The sequence below is a fragment of the Mesocricetus auratus genome, unplaced genomic scaffold (genome assembly GCF_017639785.1).
Source record: "Mesocricetus auratus isolate SY011 unplaced genomic scaffold, BCM_Maur_2.0 Super-Scaffold_100009, whole genome shotgun sequence".
NCBI classification, from domain to species: Eukaryota; Metazoa; Chordata; class Mammalia; order Rodentia; family Cricetidae; genus Mesocricetus; species Mesocricetus auratus.
Window position 1 is genome coordinate 52,729,193 of NW_024429193.1, and position 22,416 is coordinate 52,751,608.

The window sequence follows — 22,416 nt, forward strand, 5'->3', positions numbered from 1 at the left end:
ACCCACTCACCTCTTGGCGCAGGCGCGCGGCTCTCTGGGCAGAAGCCGCGGCGGACCATCGGAAATCGGCTACTTGAGTCTGCCTCCTCGCCGCCGCGCGCACTTTGTCAAAGTGTGGGCCTGGCTTCCCGCGCGCGGGTGTAAGCGAATGATGCTGTCGGGGCTCCTTCCGCTTTCACTGTGGCCGTCCCGGGCGAGGCCACCTTCTTTTTGCTCACTCCGTCTACTTCTTCCGTCTCTGGGTTGTTTCTCCCTTGTTCTTGCGCCTGCATGTGGTCGGGACGCTATCGTGGAAGCCTCGCACAGGAGTGCGGTTCTCGCGAAGACCCCACCGGTGACTTGGCAACCGTGCCACCATGAACGGGGTCGTAATCCCGCAAACGCCCATTGCGGTGGACTTTTGGAGCCTGCGCCGCGCTGGTACCGCGCGGCTCTTCTTCTTATCCCACATGCACTCTGACCACACGGTGGGCTTGTCTAGCACGTGGGCACGGCCCCTCTACTGCTCCCCAATCACTGCCCACCTCCTGCATCGTCGCCTGCAGGTATTGGGGCTGGATTTGGCCTCTGAAACCCAGTTCAGGAACCTGGGTGGGGACTTCTGATCTGTCGCAGTGGGCGCCTTAAAAACTGAGTTCTTACTAACGTGGGAGTTAATCCCGGAATAAGACTAGCCTCCAGCTGACTGGAGATTGTTAGCTGTAAATTTAGACAGGTAAATTATTCCTATCTTTTCATAAATGCTAAGCCATTGTCTCCCCAATTTGCTTTTAAGAATCCACCAGACTGAGATGTAGCTCAGTGCTAGAGCATTTGTTAAACATGCCAGATAAACATGTGCAAGTACCCTAAATTAGATTCCCATCCCCCCAGTAATTCATCTGCTAAATTAAAACACACACAAAATAAACCTATTAGTTAACCTCTGCTCATCTTGCCTGAGTAGTAGATATGTATGGCTGGCATAATTCCCGGCAGCCTGACTGGAATTTCCTGACAGTTGTCTCCCATCCCGGCTGGGATTACAGTAGAAGAAAGTTTGAGAATCTTTGTCTAGATTGTTTTCAGATCCTGAGTATAAATCATTCAAAGGGTGGGGAGCCAGAAGAGGAAGGCTGGATTGTTTGGGAATTCAGTAACAGCTTGCATGAGAGTGTTTCAGGACTTGGTATTAGTCCCTGATCCAGGAGGAGTCTGAGGTACTCTGGTGACCAGCTGTTTCCTTAGGTGTCTAAGCAGTGGATCAGAGCCCTGGAGATTGGTGAGAGCCATGTATTGCCTCTAGATGAAAGTGGGCAGGAAACCATGACTGTAACCCTTATAGATGCCAATCACTGCCCTGGTTCTGTCATGTTTCTCTTCGAAGGGTACTTCGGGAACAATTCTCTACACAGGTGAGCCTCCCCCAGGGTGTCCCTCTCACTTTCCAGTTGTATAATTTCTTTCTTTCTTTTTTCTTTTGATTTTTGGGTGTTTTTTTTTTTTTTTTTTTTTTTTTTGGTTTTTTTCCCCCCCTGAGGCAGGGTTTCTTTGTGGCTTTGGAGGCTGTCCTGAAACTAGTCTTGTAGACCAGGCTGGTCTCAAGATCCACCTGCCTCTGCCTCCTGAGTGCTGGGATTAAAGGCATGCGCCGCAGCCACTGCCGCCGCCGCCGCTGCCACTGCCGCCACCACTGCCGCCACCACCACCACCCGGCTGATTTTTGGTATTTTGGTAGCTTTGGAGCTTCTCCTGGCACTCACTCTGTAGACCAGGCTGGCTTCAAACATACGGGCATCCACCTACCTCTGCCTCCCAAGTGCTGGGATCAAAGGCGTGAGCCATCACCACCTGGCCCAGCTGTGTAATTTCTGAAGCTGCCTTCACTCAGAAGAATAGGCCTTGTAACTTTATCCCATATAGGCACAGTGACCTTTTTCAACTAATTGCAAATTTAAACCTTGTTAAGAATATGCAAATAAGCTGGGCAGTGGTGGTGCACACCTTTAGTCCCAGCATTAGGGAGGCAGAGGCAGGCAGATCTCTGTGAGTTCAAGACCATCGTGGTCTACAGAGCTAGATCTAGGAAAGCCAGAGTTGTTACATGGAGAAACCCTATCTGAAAAACAAAAAACAAAAAAAGAATATGCAAAGTAAAAACACAAGAGCAAGCTGGGGGTGAGGGTGGTGGTGGCGGTGCACACCTTTAATCCCAGCACTTGGAAGGCAGAGGCAGGCGGATCTCTACAAACTAAAGGCCAACCTGGTTTACATAGTGAGTTCTAGAACAGCCAGACCTATGTAAATAAAGCCCATCTCTCAGAAAACAGGAAACAAGGGGGCTAGAGAGACGTCTTAGCAGTTAAGAGCACTGATTACTCTAAAGAGCCCTGGTTCAATCCCCAGCACCCACATGGCAGTTCACAACTGTCCATAACTCCAGTTCCAGGGGATCTGGCATTGTCACACAGACATACATGCAGGCAAAACCCCAATGTGCATAAGTAAATCTTAAGTCAAACAAAAAACAGCAAGCAAATAGACAAATCCACAAGTGCAGAATAGAGACATTTTTATAAAGAAGCTATATTGAGCTGGGCGTTGGTGGCGCACACCTTTAATCCCAGCACTCGGGAGGCAGAGGCAGGCGGATCTCTGTGAGTTCGAGGCCAGCCAGGTCTACAGAGCGAGTTCCAGGACAGCCTCCAAAGCCACAGAGAAACCCTGTCTCGAAGAAGCTATATTGTAGGTACAGTTCAGTGCCAGGAATCAGTTTTTCCATAAACCAGTAACCAATGTACATCCGTTGCTAAGGGTGGGAGAAGCTTTGGTCTCTGCCCCCTTCTCCCTCATCCCATATTGCTCTTCCAGGTGATTTTCGATATACACCCTCCATGCTGAAGGAGCCTTCCCTGATACTGGGGAAACAGATTCATACTTTATATCTCGACAACACCAATTGCAATCCAGCGCTGGTTCTTCCTTCCCGACAAGAAGCTACTAGGCAGATTGTCCAGCTCATTCGGCAGTTCCCACAACACAACGTAAAGATTGGTGAGTGGTTCCCTTTATTCTCTCACTCATGCTTAGTGGATCCAGATTCTTTGAAGGTTCTCATTGTTTTCAAGTCTTTGTTCAGGTCTCACCTTCCTTGTAAAACCTACTGTGATAATCTTATTTGAAATTGAACCTCCTAGCTGACTCGGTGGCCCAAACCTTTAATCCCAGCACTCAGGAGGCAGAAGCAGCCTAGTCTACATAGTGAGTTCCAGTGATAAAGACCCTGTCTCAAAAAAAAAAAAAAAAAAAACAAACCCTGCCCACTAAGATTCTCAACCCTTTCCCCAGCTCTGTCATTACATCTAGGGTCTCACATTTGTTAGGCAAACACTGTACCATTGAACCCTCTTCTTTAAAATGTTTTAATTTTTAGTGCTATAAGCATGTGCTAGCCCAGCCAGTTTTCATGGTGCTGGGACTGAATTGAGAGGTTTTGTACATGTTAGGCAAGCACTCTGTCCACTGAACTACATCCTTAGCTCCAAACTTACTCATTTTTTCAGTATTCATCACTTCCCAATGTATTCTGTACAATTTAAATATGCTGTTGCTTATATTCCCAATAATGTACACACATACCAATGTGAACTGAAACTCCTTAAGAAACCCTTAAGAGAGATGGAAAGGTGGCTCAGAGGTTAAGAGCACTGGCTCCTCTTCCAGAGGTCCTGAGTTCAATTCCCAGCAATGACATGGTGACGCACAACCATCTGTAATAAGATCTGGTGCCTCTTCTGGCCTGCAGGCATACATGCAGACATAACACTATACACATAATAAATAAATAAATCTTTAAAAAAGAAAGAAAGATAGACAGACAAAGAAACCCTTAAGATAACCAGGCGGAGGCCAGTGGTGGTGGTGGTGGTAGTAGTAGTAGTAGTAGTGGTGGTGGTGGTGGTGGTGGTGCATGCCTTTAATCCCAGCACTCAGGAGGCAGAGGCAGGTGGATCTCTGTGAGTTCAAGGTCACCCTGATCTTCAGAGTGAGTTCCAGGACAGCCAAAGCTACACACAGAGAAACCCTGTCTCAGAAAACAAGCAAACAAGAAAGATAGCCAGTTGGAGGTACACCTTTAGTCCTAGCACTTGAGAGGCAGAGACAGGGAAATCTCTGAGTTTGAGGCCAGCTGCTCTGTAGAGTGAGTTCCAGGACAGCCTGGACTACAGAGAAACCCTGTCTTGGGAAAAGGGGAAGAAGGAAAGAATGATAAGAAATCCTTAAGAGGGGCTAGAGAGATGGCTCAGATGTTAAATGCACTTCCAGAGGTCCTGAGTTCAATTTCCAGCAACCACATGTTGGCTCACAACCATATGTAATGAGATCAGTGCCCTCTTCTGGCCTGTGGACATACATGCAGACAGAACACTGTATGCATAATAAATAAATAAATCTTTTAAAAAAAAAGAAATCCTTAAGAGGGCTGAAGGGACAGCTCAGTGGTTAAGAGCACAGGCTACTCTTTCAGAGGACTCAGGTTCAATTCTTAGCACCCACCTGGCAGCTCACAACTACCTGTAACTCCAGTTCCGGGAGATCCTGATCACGTGTACATACAGATAAATTAAAGTAAAAATAAATATTTTTTAAAAAGAAAAGAAACACCTAAAAAGTAAGAAGAAGCTTTGTATATCAAGAGAAGCAGCCCCCAGTGTGATAAATACACAGTAGGCGAAGAGGCTGGAAAGGCAGGAGGGGTTGGAGTGGTATTAAGTCACTTTGCATTGAATCTAATCTCAATAAAGAGCTGTGGAATGGTTTCAAGTAGAAGAGGAACAGTATCCCACTTAACTGTCTCATATATTCCATAGTTTCCATGTTTATTGCTTTTAATAAAAGAATAAAGATTCAAAAAGAAAAAGAAAAAGCTGGGCATTGGTGGCTCACGCCTTGAATCCCAGCACTCGGGAGGCAGAGGCAGGCGGATCTCTGTGAGTTAGAGACCACCCTGGTCTACAGAGAGAGTTCCAGGACAGCCTCCAAAACAATACAAAGAACCCTGTCTCGAAAAACCAAAACAACAACAACAACAAAAAGAATAAGAATTCTACCATGACAAAAGGTTCTTTATTCCTTATGGCTGTATCCCAAGTGCCTACATAATGAAAAAGAGGTATTCAATAAATATTTGCTGAGCTGGGCATTGGTGGTGCACGCCTTGAATCCCAGCACTCTGGAGGCAGAGGCAGGTGGATCTCTGTGAGTTCGAGGCCAGCCTGGTCTACAGAGCAAGTTCCAGGACAGGCTCCAAAACAATACAGAGAAACCCTGTCTTGAAAAACCAATAAATAAATAAATAAATATTTGCTGAGTGAGTTAATAAGAAGGTTGCTGTAATTTTTTTTTTTTTTTTTTTTTGGTTTTTCGAGAGAGGGTTTCTCTGTGGCTTTGGAGCCTGTCCTGGAACTAGCTCTTGTAGACCAGGCTGGCCTCACAAAGATCACCTGCCTCTGCCTCCCAAGTGCTGGGATTAAAGGCGTGCGCCACCAACGCCCTGCTAGGTTGCTGTAATTTAAATAGGCACATGGTAAAAACAGCTGTTGCCTTGTTCTGGTGACTCCACAGCGGTACACAATATTTTGGGAACTCTTGAAGTTACTTTTTGTTTATGAAAATCAACTGTTGTTTCAAAAAGACAAGCCGGGCGTTGGTGGCTCACACCTTGAATCCCAGTACTTGGGAGGCAGAAGCAGGCAGATCTCTGTGAGTTCGAGGCCAGCCTGGTCTACAGAACGAGTTCCAGGACAGCCTCCAAAACAATACAGAGAAACCCTGTCTTGAAACCTCCCCCCCAAAAAAGTAAAAAAAACAAAAACAAAAACTAGCTTTTGTTCTAAATAACTTTTTTGGTTGCTCCAAAAATTATAGGTCCTCAAAAGAGGAAAACAAAATTTTAAAGCATATGTCGCAACTCTGAAAGGAGTTTCAAAAATGGCCTTAAGTAAAAATAATGAAAAAAAATTGTATACCTTCCAGGGTAACTAACAAACTGATTGAGAAATATTCCTAACCCTTAGGATTACTTAACTATTCATGAAGAAATACTATCTGACCATTCTTGAAGTATGACATGCAGAATTTTCTCGGAGAAGCACAATTGGTTAGGAGAGTACCTGTGGTAGGGCTTGATTAATTTTGCAAATATATAACAAGTCCTGTAATGTGCCACATATTCTATAAGCAGGGTTATAAATTTGAATAGAATATGGTGTCTGACTTTAAGGGCTTCCCGTCTATTAAGGAAGTACACAAAGAAGAAAAAGCATGTATAGAGAACAGAAAACCTTAGGTGAAATTTGGATCATAATCAATGGAGTGGATATAAAACAATTTATTTATTTATTTATTTATTTATTTATTGGTTTTTCAAGACAGGGTTCTCTGTATTGCTTTGGAGCCTGTCCTGGAACTCACTGTGGGGAACAGGGTGGCCTCAAACTCACAGAGATCCACCTGCCTCTGCCTCCCGAGTGCTGGGATTAAAAGTGTGTGCCACCAACACCTGACTTAACAAACATTCTTTATAGTTCACAGTTTAGTTGTGACCAGTAAAGTCTGAGAACAACAGTTAAATAGCATCTCCCGTACTGTCACCACAGCCACTGCTAAAGTTCATGTCTGCATTTCTTCTGTGTGAACCTTTTGGTGTTCCAGATGAGATTTCTGCTTCCCCTTCTCATCCAAGTGTTTAACAGTACTGCGATATTATTTTTTATCAAGTCATGTTTTGATCACAATGTTCTGATTATTAAAATCCGTCACTTTCCTATCTCATACTGCTCAGCCGCCCCTGCTTCATCGTCAGCATTAAGTGCTAACTCCTTTCCAGTACTTGTGTAGCCCCCTAATAAATGACTGTGGCTTGTCTTTCTAGTGTCATATCTCACTAATCATCTTTACTTTAGTAACACTGAGGTGGGTCCGCTTGAAATGTTTTCCACCATGTACCCTTGCCTTGCTAGTTAACCCTAATCCATCCTTTAAGATTTAGCTCCATTTCCTTTCAGCCAGAATGATCATCTTCCATTAATTTGCTGAAATGGCAAGCACATTGGGAAAGAGGAAATGTTCCTGATGTTTAGCCTTTTGGAAAACATGGAGTTGTTCCCTTGACTACATATATATATATATATATACATATATATATGCATATATGTATATATATATATGAATGTTCATGCAGGCGGATATTATCAACATCAAGGGACTAGGTTCTGTTCAAAAAAGAATGTCCTATAAGTGTTCCAGTGGCAAAACTGAAGAGTCTCTAGTGTTACCCAGCATGCTATTGGCATTGTTGTAAACAAGGAAGTTAAAGATAAGATTCTTGCCATGAGAACTGAAACACATTGAGCATATGAAGCGAGTGAGAGGACACAGGTGAAGGAAAATGATCAGATAAATAAAGGCCAAGGAGGAAGGTACGTAGGTTCAACTTAAGTGCCCACCTGTGCTGCCCAGCTGATCTATAAATTCATGACGTAATAGATATAGATGAGTTGTCTCTAGATTGTACAAGTGAGGTTTTTGTTGTTGTTTTTTTAAATGGAATGCTTCACGGATTTATATGTCATCCTTGTGCAGAGCCTATGCTAATCTTCTCTGTATCATTCCAATTTTACTATAAGTGCTGCCAAAGTGAGCACAATGGAGGTTTTTGTTTGTTTGTTTGTTTTTTGGGGGGGTTTTGTTGTTGTTGTTGTTTTTGGTTTTTCAAGACAGGGTTTCTCTGTGGCTTTGGAGGCTGTCCTGGAACTCACTTGGTAGTCCAGGCTGGTCTCGAACTCACAGAGATCCGCCTGCCTCTGCCTCCCGAGTGCTGGGATTAAAGGTGTGCGCCACCAACGCCCGGTGTTTGTTTTTTAATGGAAGTGTGTAATTCTTTCCCCCAGAGAAATATTTAAAATTTCCTTTCCCTCACCTACCAAAAAAAATGGATTTGGCTCAGCTGTCACCTGTTGTTTTACAGAAGTTTTTCCTAATTTCATCAGCTGGCGGTTCCTTCTGTGCCTTTATACCTCTGTGTACCTGCGCGTGACACTACCCATCATTGCATTGTTTTCCAGTCTGCAGGTGGATGGCACTCCTGGAGAGCTTAAGCCTTTTCAATCTGTCTGTTCCACAGGCCTAACACTTGGTAGATACTTTCTCTTGTTGAACTGAAAGAGTAACTGGATTTTGTGTACTCCATACCTGCATCTGCTATATATCTTAAATGTATTTCCTTCTTGATACACTTCCTGGATTGCCAAGTAGATTTTATATATTTTCGCTGAACATTTGTGGAGTGATATGATTTACTAAAGCTTGCCTGAGGATTCAGAAAGCAAAGTCGGCCACAAGCCATAGCATCCAGGCACACACCTTTAATTCCAGCAACCAGAAACTATGAGGTAGTGGTACACATCTTTAACCCTAGGACTCAGGATTAAGAGGTAGAGGGATCTCTGTGAGTCCAAAGCCACCCAGATCTACACAAGATTGATCCAGCCCTAAAGAGAAACAGCTCACACAAAGATGATCTCGGCACCTGGGATCATATCCTTTATTCTCACCATTAGGGAGATGTATAAGACAGGAGCAAGGTCTCAGTATCAGGCATCATTCTCCAGCCACATTGAAGATAGGAACATTCATTCCAGCCATGCTGAGGAGACAGCAGGATCAGCCCATTCAACCTGAGGTAGTGGCAAGAGCTAGTGACCCTCTACTTTGCTTTTCTGTTCTTCAGCTTGAAGTTTGAACCCCAGTATCAGTCACTGGGTCTTTTATTTACCATGCTACACATTTGGTTGATTAGGAGTCTTTAATATCTTCAGGCAAGCTTTATTAATCATAAATAATATATTGCCACATCTTCATTATCTTCTTTCTCTTATTTCCCCTAACCCCTTGAACATAATTTAGGACTCTATAGCCTAGGAAAAGAATCACTGCTGGAGCAACTAGCCCTTGAGTTTCGGACCTGGGTGGTATTGAGCCCTCAACGTCTGGAGTTGGTACAGCTGCTGGGACTCGCAGATGTGTTCACAGTTGAGGAAAAAGTTGGGCGCATCCATGCTGTAGACCATATGGAGATCTGCCATTCTGCCATGCTTCAGTGGAACCAGACTCACCCTACCATTGCCATTCTTCCCACAAGCCGGAGGGTACGAAGCCCTCACCCAGGCGTCCACATCATCCCTTACTCTGACCATTCATCTTACTCTGAGCTTCGGGCTTTTGTTGCAGCTCTGAAACCTTGCCGGGTGGTGCCCATTGTTCGTCAACAACCTTGTGGCGAGTTCTTTCAGGACAGCTCAAGTCCCAGGCTCCCTATACTGATGATTCCACACTCTGTGCAGCAATACATGTGTTCCTCCACTAGGAAATCAAATGTGCTTTGGCAGTTAGAAAGGAGACTAAAGAGGCCAAGAATCCAGGGTGTTATGTTTGAATCCCCTGAGGAAAAAGCTGACCAGGCTAAAGTTGACAGAGACACAAAGAAGCACAGGAGCGAAAACCTCTCACCCTGGCCTGCGGACCTTGAGAAGCTCTGCCCCCATCCTCTTCCGGCCAGGAAGCAGTTGTTCCCAGACTTCTGCAGGAAAGAATGTGATGATAAAGTCCTTTTTTGTGACTCTAAAAAGATGGCGACTGTGTTGACTGCCCCACTGAAATTTTCAATGCAATTACAGCCTCTAGAAACCAGGGAGGAAATTGGTGTAGGGTCCCACTTGATACCTAGGAGAGGCAATGGCTCACCAGCTAGAGGAAACCAAAGTGATTCTCTCTTGTCTCACATTAGCAAAAACACTCATCTAGCTACTGAGTCCAGAGGCCTGGCGCTAAAATACCTTCTTACTCCAGTGAATTTCTTCCAAGCAGGGTTCTCTTCTAGGAACTTTGACCAGCAAGTGAAAAAATACCAGGAGAGTACAGTATAACCATCCTGTTGGATCAGCATTGCAGTTTGGAAAAAAGTGGATGATGACTAGAGGCAAAAGTTTGTTTGGTATCTTCCTTTACAGAATCCTGTGACTCACCCTGGAGTAGCTCTTGTGAAGTTTGTTTGTGGAGTCCTGGTGCCTATGAAACCCTTAGCTTTATAGCTGATTATTTATGTTAGTTTTATTATATTTAACAAACACTTTTCATTATAAATTATTTAGTGTTCATAAGCACATTAAAAGTTCTTAGAAGTCCCATACCAACCCAATTTGTTCAACTTGTTTCAACTCAGTTTTTCTTAAACTTATCAACATGGAGGGTTTTTTGTTTTGTTTTGTTTCTGTTTTTTGGTGGAAAAAGAAGAATCTGAATAAAAAAAAAAAAAGAACCAAATTTGTTCCATTTCCATGTTTCTTATTCCTCGAGTCTCCTTCATTCTCTTCTTAGATAAAAAGTCCTTAGGATGTTTATTTTCAAGTTGTAAGTCATGGTGCTGGAGGTTAAGTGGTAGCCTGGGTAGCATGTTCTAATCATGCATGTCACTGACTTGCTGTGACCCTCTCCAGGTAATTTCCTGTCTCTGCCTCAGGGTGGGAACAGGAAACAATGAAGAGGCCTTCAAACTGTTGAGAAAATAACACCTTCTTCCTTCATAATGAGGGTTAGTAATTGTCATGAGAAATCCATCTGGAACAGTCTTCTGGGGACTAGGGACTCTGCACCAAGGTGGTGCATAGAATAAGCTGAACATTAAGGCCTAGAGTATGTCTGAGTACTGGATGCTTGGAAACACTACTTTGCTAAAATAAAGCTATAAAAGATAAATGTGCTGCCAGATATTCCTCTGATTGTTCACATAGCTGGGATTTTTTTTTCCATCATCCCCACCAATTTGAGTTAGGAAGCCAGAATGCAGAGCTTGTTTGTTTTAGTATCCAGGGGAGAGACCAAGGAGCCAACTGGCTGGAACGGGTCAGAGTGTGCAGTTTACTCTGTCCTGCTTGTAACCTAACAAAATGCCAAACCAACAACAAGCCAGATGACAACACAGCCCTGAGGAAATGTGCTAAGGGAGAGCACAGGCAAGGAACTGGGCACATGGACCAAAGCAGCTTCAGTGTGGAAACTTAACCCTTAGCAACAAAGGAGAGGTATCTTATCCCCGGGGTTTTGCTGCTTTGGAAAGGAGAATTGAAGAGCAAAGTAAGGTTTGCTCTTGGACATACTGTACTCAGTGCTGTTTTTGTCAGTGACCTTCCTCTTACCTCCAAGGGCCTCCCTCACAGGAGCTGCAGCAGCTGAGCCATGTGGTACAGCAGGAAACCTGGACATTGTCTGGGCTGGAATCCAGGGCACCTGGCAAATCATTTAAACAAAGGAGCCTTACTCAGCTGTAAAGTGGTAGCTGAGATGCCTATCTCCCACACTTGCTATGCAGATTAAATCATTAGTGAAATTCCCTAGCTCAGTGTCTGGTACATGACAGTATTTGAAATACTAGTTTTTGTAACTAAAGGTATAGTGCTGGTAGAATGTGTTTAGCAAGCTGGAATCCTGGATTATATCCTGAGTGCCACACACACACACACACACACAAAGTAGTAATAATAATGCAACAAAGACTTGATTCTCTTAGCCTTTGGTCTTCAAAACAATTCTCTATAAAAATACAAAAGTGCCGGGCAGTGGTGGCACACGCCTTGAATCCCAGCACTCTAAAAGGCAGAGGCAAGCAGATCTCTGTGAGTTCGAAACCAGCCTGGTCTACAAGAGCTAGTTCCAGGACAGCCCCCAAAGTCACAGAGAAACCTTGTCTCAAAAAACAAACAAACATACAAAAGTAAGCTGGGTAGTGGTGGCACACACCTTTAATCACAGTAGAGGCAGGTAGATCTCTCAACCCCCACCCCCACCTCCAAAGAAAGAAATACAAAGTAAAAATTTTCTTCATGTAGACTGGTGGGCCTTTTTCTAGTCCTTCTGAGGATTTAAATATTAAATTACACATTTTCAGAATTAGGATAATTCACACACGTGTTCATGCACACACAATGATTTTTTTTTTTTTTTTATGTAAAGGGTACTGGAGAGATCGCCTGGTGGTTAAGAGCTTTTACTGTGTTCTTGAGGATCTGGGTTCAGGTCCCAGCACTCACAGCAGGTGGATCATAACCACCTGTAACTCAAGTTCCAGGGGATCTGATACTCTCTGACCTCCATTATGTAGCTGCATACAATACACATAAATAAAAATAATTTTTAAAATGCTTTAAAGGGTCCAGTGAGATGGCTCAGTGGACAAAGGTATTATTAAAGAATTACTGTTTTCTGTTCTTGGTGTAGATAATGACAAATTGCCCTCCAGAAAAGTTTCCATTATTTCTGTAGATGATAGCAAGTTCAAATGAAATCACTAGAACGCCACATTAGCGTGTGCCAGTTCATCTTATGTTGTTGATTAATGTTTAGTAGTAATAGTTTAATATTTAGTGCTTGCCTTCTTTAAAATTCCCTTAGCTCTGTCACTTCTGGTTGACCCACAGGTGCCTGGAAGAGATAAAATAGGCCCCAGCAACAGGGCCACCACATTGCTGTTATCTTCTAGCAGAAAGGGGGCCTGCCCACTTTTAGCACATGCTGTGTCATACATATTCCATGAAACATTTATGTGAATGCAGATGAGAGCAGAAGGAAGGGCTTTGAGAATTTTAGTTTTTTGTAGTGTGTTTATGCTTTAACAATGAGAACTAAAGTAAAAATGTCTGACCAGATAGAGATGGGTAGTTGCTTTGATTTCTCAGAACTCTCACACTTAATAACACTAACTCATCTATCTGTAAGTTATCAATTAAAATCACCTTACTTTTAGAATCTAAAAATGACACCCCCTCCAAATATATGACAATCTTGCAATTAGGTTGGAAGGTGCCTGAAAAAAAGTTCCCTAGAGACTCATTAGTGACTTGTTTCCTGATCAGTGGAGAACTTGTACTTTTCCACAGGCTCAAGTCCCTTTACAAGGAAAAAAGAAATCTTCCTGGCAGGTTTTGAGGGACCATCTCTCACTACTGACCCATATTGCCCTTCGTGGTAGGAAACAGGAGACATGTGAATGACTTTTTGTTTTCTTTTTAGAAAAGAGGATCTGACCTAGGTTCTTCAAGGCAACTCTCATAGAGACAGTTCTTTCTACATTCTTTTTAAAAATTTTATCTTATTATTTTGTGTGTTTGAGTATTTTTCCTGCATATATGTCTGTAACACATGCGTGTCTGGTGCCTGAGGAAATGGTGAACCTCCATATGGGTGCTGGGAATTGAACCTGGTTCCTTTGCAAGAACAGCATTCTTGAAGAGTTTTTGCAAGTCAGGTTAGCCCTGACTATCCTGGAACAGACCAGGCTGGCCTCAAACTAGAATATCCACCTGACTCTGCCCCTCACCTCCCAGTGCTGGGATTAAGGTTGCTTACTCCTGGTTCTTGAATAGTTCTTAAGCAGAAATTCTGTGGGGGTCTACATGCACATTTTTGCTGCTACCACTGATGAGTAGTTGTCTGTCCATTGCTTGCCTTCCAAAGAACCCAACCAGAAACTTCTTCATGGTCTTTCCCTTTCTCTTCCGTAGGACATCTACCTATACCTGTATTGAATATGCTTCTCTCTTTTACCATCAGAGTTTACACTGCCCCTTGAGGGAGTCTCAAAGTGGTTCAGTTTCTCTTTTGACCATAGCACTTTTCTTTAACAATACCCCTCTACTTTAATTATTTGTGTTGAACTTTCTTTTCTATTTTATTTTATGTTTGTCAGTATGTGGGTGTGTGCACATAAGCACCCACGGAGGTCGGAGGCATTGGGCTCCCTAGAAATGGGGTTATCGGAAGTTGTAGGTTGCAAAACATAGGCTCTGGAAATGAGCTGGGGTCTCCTGGGAGAGTAGCAAGTGCTCATAATAACTAAACCGTCTTGCCACCCCCTGCTTTCTCATCTTTAAGCATACCCGTGGCCCACTAGATCACAAGAATTTCCCCCAAATCTTGGCCTTGTTTCTATTTCTAGACAGGTAGCTTTTTGAATCACCATTCAATCATAGAAAATTTCTGACTGGGTTTGGGTTAGTCATAACCAGAGGGCTGTTACCCGAAACAACCAAGGATACATTTGTCCAAGTGGAAAAGGATTGGAGTGAAATCATGGCAAGTTTCAAATGTTATGGTGAGTAAGTTTAACTGGAAAATTCTCAGACAAGGCCAGGAGCCAGAAAAAGAACAAGTGGTAGATCAGAGGCCCCAAATCTAGAGTTACACAGAGCAGAGGAGGCTGGGATGCCCGTTTTAGAACACTGAAGGTTGCCAGGCTAGGTGGTATGTTTGATCTGATTCTGGGTTCTACACCATCTTTATACATCATTAGCTTTGAATCAGTTCTGGCTTTCTTTTCAACTCCTACATAAGGAAGGTGGAACCACTCACTGGTAGAGAACATACTAGTATCACCACAAATACTAACCTGTGGTTTCTTCAAAGCTGCTTTTCATTTCCTTGTGTCCTTGATCCCTCTTGTGCCTCGGTGATTATTCCAAATCTTTATGATTCAAACTGTTGTGACATATGAAGTCTTAGGAAGAAATCTAGAGTACAAAGCCATGATACCCTGAAGTAATATCCTTGAAACAGAAATAAGTCTGGTTGCCCACCCTCATCCCAAGGATGGCAAAATTGAATACTTTTGAACTTTACAGCTTGATTTAAACCCAATAACTCAGGAGTTCAGTCTTTAAGGTCTTATCCTAAGCTATTCCTTCCTTCCTTCCTTCCTTCCTTCCTTCCTTCCTTCCTTCCTTCCTTCCTTCCTTCCTTCCTTCCTCCTTCCCCAGGCTCTCAGGTCTAAGTCTGTGATAAGCAAATTCCTCTGTCTTCATTGTCTTACAGTCTCCTTTACCTCCCATTGATAGGTTGAAGACTGGCTGTTGTCTGAGCACACTGCTTTCTGGCTAACCTCTCAAAGACAAGCTATTTTGCCAGGTGATTTTTTTGTTTGTTTTTTGTTTTTCGAGACTGAGTTTCTCTGTATTGTTTTGGAGCCTGTCCTGGAACTCGCTCTGTAGACCAGACTGGCCTCTAACTCAGAGATCCGCCTGCCTCTGTCTCCGGAGTGCTGGGATTAAAGGCGTGCGCCACCAACACTCGGCATATTTTGCCAGATGTGATGGAACATTCCTATAATTCCAGCACTCAAGAGGTGGAAGCAATAAGTTCAAGAGTTCAAGATCATCCTCTGCCACGTAACTAGGTTTAAGGCCAGTTTGACCTACATGAAGCCCTATCTTACCGTCTCCCACAGAACTGTAGAAGCCACTTTTTTCTCCCTAAGTTTAAGGTAAGGAAGTGGAGTTGAGGTCCTCCTTGCTTCTCTTGTGGCTTCCTGACTATTACCCTATTTCTGCCTGTAATAATCTCTTCGAGTGGCTGCCATCTGGCTAAACCATCCTTGCCTCTCCTAGTTTGTTAAGGCTGGAGTCACCAACTCAGAACTTTATTCTTCATAACTCTGTCATCATGTTAGATGATGTCAGTGCTGCGGAGACTCAGGTTCCTTGACTTCTCATCTCTAAAGCTTTAATCTCTGTCTTCACTACCCTGTCATTACCAGAAATTGTGATACACATGGAATTTCAGCTTGAAATTATTCTTTCTCCCAGCTGATTTTGCTCAAGTACCTGCATGGCCAATATTTTGCTTTCATAATCCTGTAAACTTCAATTCCTGCCTTTACCTGACTGTATCTCATGATTCATTGGGATAATACTACTTCCTTGGTCTCTCTTATGCAAACAGTCTTATCTTGAAAAATCCGTGTCTGGATAAATCATTCTCTATTCTGCTTTAACTGGAGCAGCTGGAGGTTTTTGGAGAAATAACTCATCCAGGCTGTCTTCATTTTATTTTAAAACAACATGCTGGAAAATCACTCAGTGAAGTGCCTGACCTGAGGACATGAAGACCTGAGTTCAGAACTCCAGTCCCCAACTCATGTAGAATGTGGTAGCATGTGCCTATAATCCCAGTGCTGAGGAGGTGGAGACAGGCAGAACCCCAAGGCTTGCTGGCCACCCAGTCTAGTTCCAGGTTTAGTGGAAAGCCCGCCTCAAAAATAAGATGGCAAGAAACTGAGGAAAAAACCTGACATCTGGCCTCCACATCTATGCGTACACAGGGACACACACAGTAGTCTTGCCATGAAGCCCAGGCTGGCCCTGAACTTGCTGTCCTCTTGCCTCAGTCTACTGAGTGCTGAGATTGTGGGCACCACCATAGCTAGCCTTAAAATGCCTTCCCTTCTCTCTCTTTTTCTCCCTCTTTGCACTCTCTTCTCTTTCCTTCTTTAGTCCTTAATTTTTAAAAAATTATTATTTTATATGCATGAGCATTTTGTCTTACCACATATCTATGCCTCACATATATTCCTGGTGCCCTTAGAGGTCAGAAGGTCTTGGATCTCCTGGAACTGGAGTTTCACATGATTGTGAGCCACCACGTGAATGCTTGAAATCAAACCTGGGTTCTCTAGAAGAGAAGCCAGTGCTATTTTCTGCTGAGCCATCTCTCCAGTCCTCTGTTTTTGTCCTGATACGGGATCTCACCTGTATCAAGCATTTTAGGCTTGTCTCAAACTCATAGTCCTTCCTTAGTCCCTTGAGTTCTGAGATTACAGGCATGGCCAATTAATGTCATGATCTCATACATTAAAATGGCCTTCCATACTGCTGACAAATGCCATTATATTTCTCTAATGGAGTCCATTTCTTATCCTTTCACTTAATTTTTTAAAAAATTTTAAGCCAGGCATGGTGGTGTATGACTTTAACCCCAGTACTCAGGAGGCAGAGACTCTGTGAAACTCTCTGTGAGTTTGAAGCCAGCCAGGACTACATACCAAGACTCTCTCTCAAAAAAGTAAATAAGTATAATAAAAATAATTGTATGTGTGTTTTGCCAGCATATGTGTGTGTGTGTGTCACATATGTATTTGGTGACTGATGGGAGGCAGTAGAGGGCATTGGATCCCCTGCAACTGGAGTTACAGATGATTGTGAGCTGCCATGCGGTTCTGGGAATTAACCCTGGGGTCTTCTGCAAGAGCAACAAATGCTCTTAAGCCCTGAGCCATCTCTCTAGTCCCAGAGTTCATGAATTGGTGGTGGTGGTGTTTTGTTTTGTTTTAGATGGGTCTAGCTGTGTAACCCTTGCTAGCCTCAAACTTATTATGTAGACCAGGCTGGCCTCCAGCTCCCAGAGATCACCTGCCTCTGCATCCTGAGTGGTGGCTTTAGTTTGTGTCAGTCGTCAGAGTTCAGTCCTTTCTGTTTCTTTCCCTTTCCACCCACACTGCCAGCAATCCCTGTGACCTCGACCCAGAGACAATCCTAAACTTACTGCTTTCACACTCTCACCTCCATTTCCCTTGTCCAGGAAACCTTTGTGTGTCTCTGAGCCACTATAGTAGCCTCCTAAGCATTCACCCTGCCCCCACCCTTACCCCCTCTGCTCCCCAAACACACAGTCCTGTCCCCGGCAGGAATGACATGCATCAGATCACACCAGTTCTCTGTTTAAGCCCTCCAAAGGCTTTTACTCAGAGTAGAAGTCAAAGTTCCTTGAGTGTTCTGCATGGCCTATATGATTTGCCTCCTTCACCTACTAACTTTGTAGTTACCCCAGTGTGGGAAGCAGCACTCCTTTCTCGTGTTCTCTCTCTAGAGCATTCCACTCAGACAGACACACTCGTGTGGCTCCCTCATCTCCTTCAAGTTGTTGCCCAGCAAGGTTTTTTTTTTTACTTGTTTCTATTATAATTTAGATATGACACCACCACCACCATCCCAATCATCATGTTGTGAAGGCTTAATTTCAACCTTGGTGGTTGGATCATGAAGGTGCCTTTATCCATTGATGATGCGTAGCTGAATGGGCTATTAGGAGATAGGGCCTACATGGAGGAAGCAGGTCACTGAGTACATGCCTATGAAGGATATATCATGTCTCTGACCCTTACTCTTTGTCTCTCTGCTTCATGCCTCCTGTGAGGCAAGCAGCTTTCCTCTGCCATGGGCTCTCCACCACAACATTCTGTCTCAACATGAGCTCATGGTGACCAGTCAAGATACCATAGACTGAGACATCTGAAACCATACCCAAATTATATCTTTCCCCATTTTTGATTGTTTATGTCACATAGTTTCTCCTGTCAATGCAAGGCTGACTAACACAGTTACCTTATTTAAAGTTGCAACCACCTGTCTGTGTTCCCTATCTCCTCTTTTTGTTCCTCGTAGGATGCTTACACTTTGGAAATACATTACGTAGTTCTGTTTATTATGCACCTTATTCTACTGTAATGTAAACACCAAGACTGTTGTTTCTTTGTTTTTTCATTTTTGGAGACAGGCTTTCTCTGTGTAGCTTTGGAGCCTGTCCTGGAACTCGCTCTATAGATTAGATTGGCCTTGAACTCACAGAGATCCACCTGCCTCTCCTCTCAAGTGCTGGTATTAAAGGTGTGGGCTACCTCCACCTGGCAAGGCTTTTTGTTTGGTTGGCTTTAGTCTGTTTTGTTCACTGCTGCAACCTTAGTTCATAGACCGAATAACAGATTCTTAAACATGCTTTAATGAATCTGGATGAATAGATGATTGAACTTTGCCTTAGTTTTCATTCTGTTGATATTATAAAATACTGACCAAAAATAACTTGGGTGGGGGAAGGATTGGATTTTAGCTTATAGACTATATTGTCCATCATTGAGGAAAACCAAGGTAGAATTCAAGGCAGGAGCTTCAAGAAGAAAACAGAGAGGAATTCTGTTTGCTGGCTTGCTTCCCCTGACTTGTTCAGCTATCTTTTTTTGTTGTTGTTTGTTTGTTTTTTTGAAACAGGGTTTCTTTGTGTAGCTTTGGAGACCAGGCTGTCCTCAAACTCATAGAAATCCACCTACCTCTGCCTCCCATGTGCTGGGATTAAAGGCATGCACCACCACCGCCCAGTCCAGGTATCTTTTTTTTTTCATTTTTTAAAATTTATTTTTAAGTTTAAATTTAGATTAGAAACAAGGTTGCTTCACAAGTCAGTTCCAGGTCCCTCTCCGTTTCCCTCACCTCCTCCCGTGCCCTCCCCCCAACCCCCCCTAATATCCCCTTATTTCCCCAGGGAGGGTGAGGCCCTCCATGTGGGTGTCCACAGTCTGTCATTTCATCCAGGGCAGGGCCCAGACCCTCCCCCACAGGTATCTTTCTTAAATAGCCCACCTGCCGTGGGATGCCACTGCTCACAGTGGGCTGAGCCCTCACATATTGATCAGCAATCAAGAAAATGCCCGAAGCCAATCTGATGGAGGCAATTCTTAATTGAGGCTCTCTTCCCAGATAAGTAGTTAACAACTAAGATTAGCCATCACAAACATCTTTTAGACAATCCTTCAACAAATACCATTCCTTTTAAACAGGAAATAAAGCAGAGTTCTTAATGCTCAAGAAACTAACAATGGCCGTGGGTGTGGTGGCACACACATGCCTTTAATCCCAGCACTCAGAGGCAGGCAGATCTCTGAGTCTGAGGACAGCCTGGTCTCAGAGTAAGTAAACAGAGTAAATTCTGGTCTACAGAGTGAGTTCCAGGACAGCCAAGGTTACACAGAGAAACCCTGTTTTTTTTTTACTTTTGGTTTTTCGAGGTAGGGTTTCTCTGTGGCTTTGGAGGAAACCCTGTCTTAAAAAACAAAACAAAACAACAAAACAAAAAAAAAAAACAAAAAGAAGAAAAGACTAACAACTATTGAATGATTTGCTTGATATTTGACAAATATATTTTATGACTATCATGAGAAAAACCACATCCATAAATTCATTCATTCAACAAATGTTTATTAAATATTTTTCAGGTCCTGTTTTTTACAGGGTTTCTCTGTATTGTTTTGGAGGCTGCCGGACCAGCCCTGTGTCAGGTCCTGTTTTAAGCATTGAAGTTAGGACAGAAAATGTCCTGTCCATATGGAATTTACATCCTAAAGGAAAAATGAAAGAAAGATAACTAAACAAGCATCAGATATTGATAGGGCTGAAAAGAAATCACAACTATCTAATAGTGGTGGCAAACAGTTTAGATAAGATAGTCAATGGAGATATACCTGTGGGAGGGAGAATTGAGACCCTGGTTAAGAGGAGCCAGACTGGTAAGAATTAGGAACACGCTTGGGTCATAGAATGCCTGCCTAGCATGTGCAGGGCCTTGGATACTATGGGAAAAAGACCTGTATAAAGAGTTCAGGCAGCACCAACAAAACCGTGGGTAGTAGTGAACTTCGTGTCTGAGAATATCAAGAAGTGGGGAATGAAGGGGTGGTGAACTCAGACAGGAAGGCAGGAGATCTCAGACGTGGCTTATAGGGGAAAGCCAGAAGTTTGGACTTTCTAAATATTATAAGAAGCTATAGGATACTTTAAAACTGTTGTGCCCAAGTTGCAAAGTCCCCAGAGACCACCAGGAAGACAGACCTACTAAACTGTAAAAGCAAGATTTTAATTGCTCATCCACGCATGACAGGGACCCCCGGCTAGCAAGTTGACACAGCAGCCCCCAGAGGAAGTGAAGTTCTCTGTCTACTACTAGGTTTTAAAGACAAAAGTTACAGGATTACATCAGTAGGTACAGGTTGGTTTCTGATTGGTTGACATTTGGGAACAATCAGGAGAATTTCTCAAAGTCATATTTTGGCATGAAATACCTGTGTACCAATTATTTTCATTGGTCAGTATTGAGAGGGAACATTCTGTGGTTTTTACTTTTGTCTTGTTACTTGCAGGCAGCCTGTTGTACATAGATACCAATACTTTTCAGAACTATATCCTGGAGACTACAGGGAAGGTTTTGGTCCTCCCTGGAGTTCCTTTTGTGGCCAAACAGTTCCCAGGAACCAAGTATCTAGGACGCTGTGGTGGGGTCTGGAGTTTCTTTGTGCTCAGTTTTGTCCCTAGACTCTGGGAGGCCAGAAGATCAGTAGTTTCCTTGTGTCAGAGGCCTGTGGATCTTTTCTGTAGCCTGTCATGGCCACTAAAGCAGGGGCTGAGTGAGGGTCTGGTCCCTTCATTTCTAAAAGTGAAGCCTTTGAGTTTAGTTTACCCCTTTCAAAAATAGAGCATTATGATTTTTTTAATTAATTAATTTATTATTTATTTTGGTTTTTCGAGACAAGGTTTCTCTGTGGCTTTGGAGGCTGTCCTGGAACTCGCTCTGTAGACCAGGCTGGCCTCGAACTCACAGAGATCCACCTGCCTCTGCCTCCTGAGTGCTGGGATTAAAGGCGTGCGCTGCCGCCACCACCACCCAGCGAGCATTATGATTTTATGGGGGGAGGTTCAGATAGGGTTTCTTTGTGTAACAGCTCTGGGTGTCCTGGAACCTGCTCTGTAGACCAGGCTAGCCTCAAACTCGCAAAGATCTACCTGCCTCTGCCTCCTGAGTGCTGGGATTAAAGGTGTAGGCCACTACTGCCTGGCTCTGAGTTACATTTTTTTAAAGCAGCAGATGGAAAGAAGAATGAAAGCAGGGTACCAAGTCAAAAAACTCTTGCAGTAGTGAGAGATGATAGTGAGCTCTCCTGGGTTTTGGAAGAGGCTTGACCACAGGTCTGAGGTGAATCTATTAGAGTCTCCTCTTCAACAGAAGCAGCTTCAAGGACATACCTTTTCTTTCACAAATGGAAAGTACACAGTAACTCACTCAGTCACTCCATCCATCCATCCATCCATCCATCCATCCATCCATCCATCCTCTTCTGTACCCAGCTGGCTTTCAACTCATGATCTTCCTGCCTGAGCACCACCTCTTGAAATACCACATCCAGATAGAGTGAACCAATTTATAAGTAATGAATATTCTATAGGTTAACACTATTTCTTATAATAGACATCCTTTATAGCTTAAAAAAAAAACCAAACAAGCGTGTTTTACTGTCTTGGGAGTCACCATAGGCTTGGGATCAGAAGTTACATTTCCTGAGAGACTAGGCTCCTACAAAAAAAAACCCAAAAAACAAACAAACAAACAAACAAAAAACCCAAAAAAATCTTGTGACAAACTTGTGGAAGTCAGAGGACAATTTGTGGCAATCAATTCTCTCCTACCATGTAGTTTCTAGAGACTAGTCTTAGGTCATCAGACTTGGCAACAAGTATCCTTATATACCCGGTCAACTTACACTATAACCCAGCTAGCCTCAAACTTGCAACAGTCCTCCTGTTTTAGTCTGCTGAGCCATGGGATCAGCATGAGTCATGCCTGGCTAAGGCTAGGATTCTCCAGTGAAAAAAACAATTTACTAGAGCATACTTAATATTATTTTAAAGATCATGAAAATTTAATAGTATGAGTAGAGAAAACGCAACTCATTTT

The 22,416-nt window shown here is 43.3% G+C and overlaps 1 protein-coding gene and 1 non-coding gene across 2 annotated transcripts; one reads left to right on the forward strand and one right to left on the reverse strand.

Moving 5' to 3' along the window:
* The first annotated feature begins 4 nt into the window (after positions 1 to 4).
* On the forward strand, positions 5 to 10,362 carry Dclre1b (DNA cross-link repair 1B). Its single transcript, XM_040752124.1, is given in 5 exon segments — positions 5 to 545; positions 1,228 to 1,374; positions 1,376 to 1,394; positions 2,851 to 3,033; positions 8,947 to 10,362. Coding segments are annotated over 5 exon segments (1,557 nt in total). The 5' UTR covers positions 5 to 356; the 3' UTR covers positions 9,966 to 10,362.
* Positions 7,579 to 7,685, reverse strand: LOC121142557. The gene has a single exon (XR_005879591.1). It is a non-coding gene; the product is annotated as a U6 spliceosomal RNA (small nuclear RNA).
* Positions 10,363 to 22,416: the final 12,054 nt, after the last annotated feature.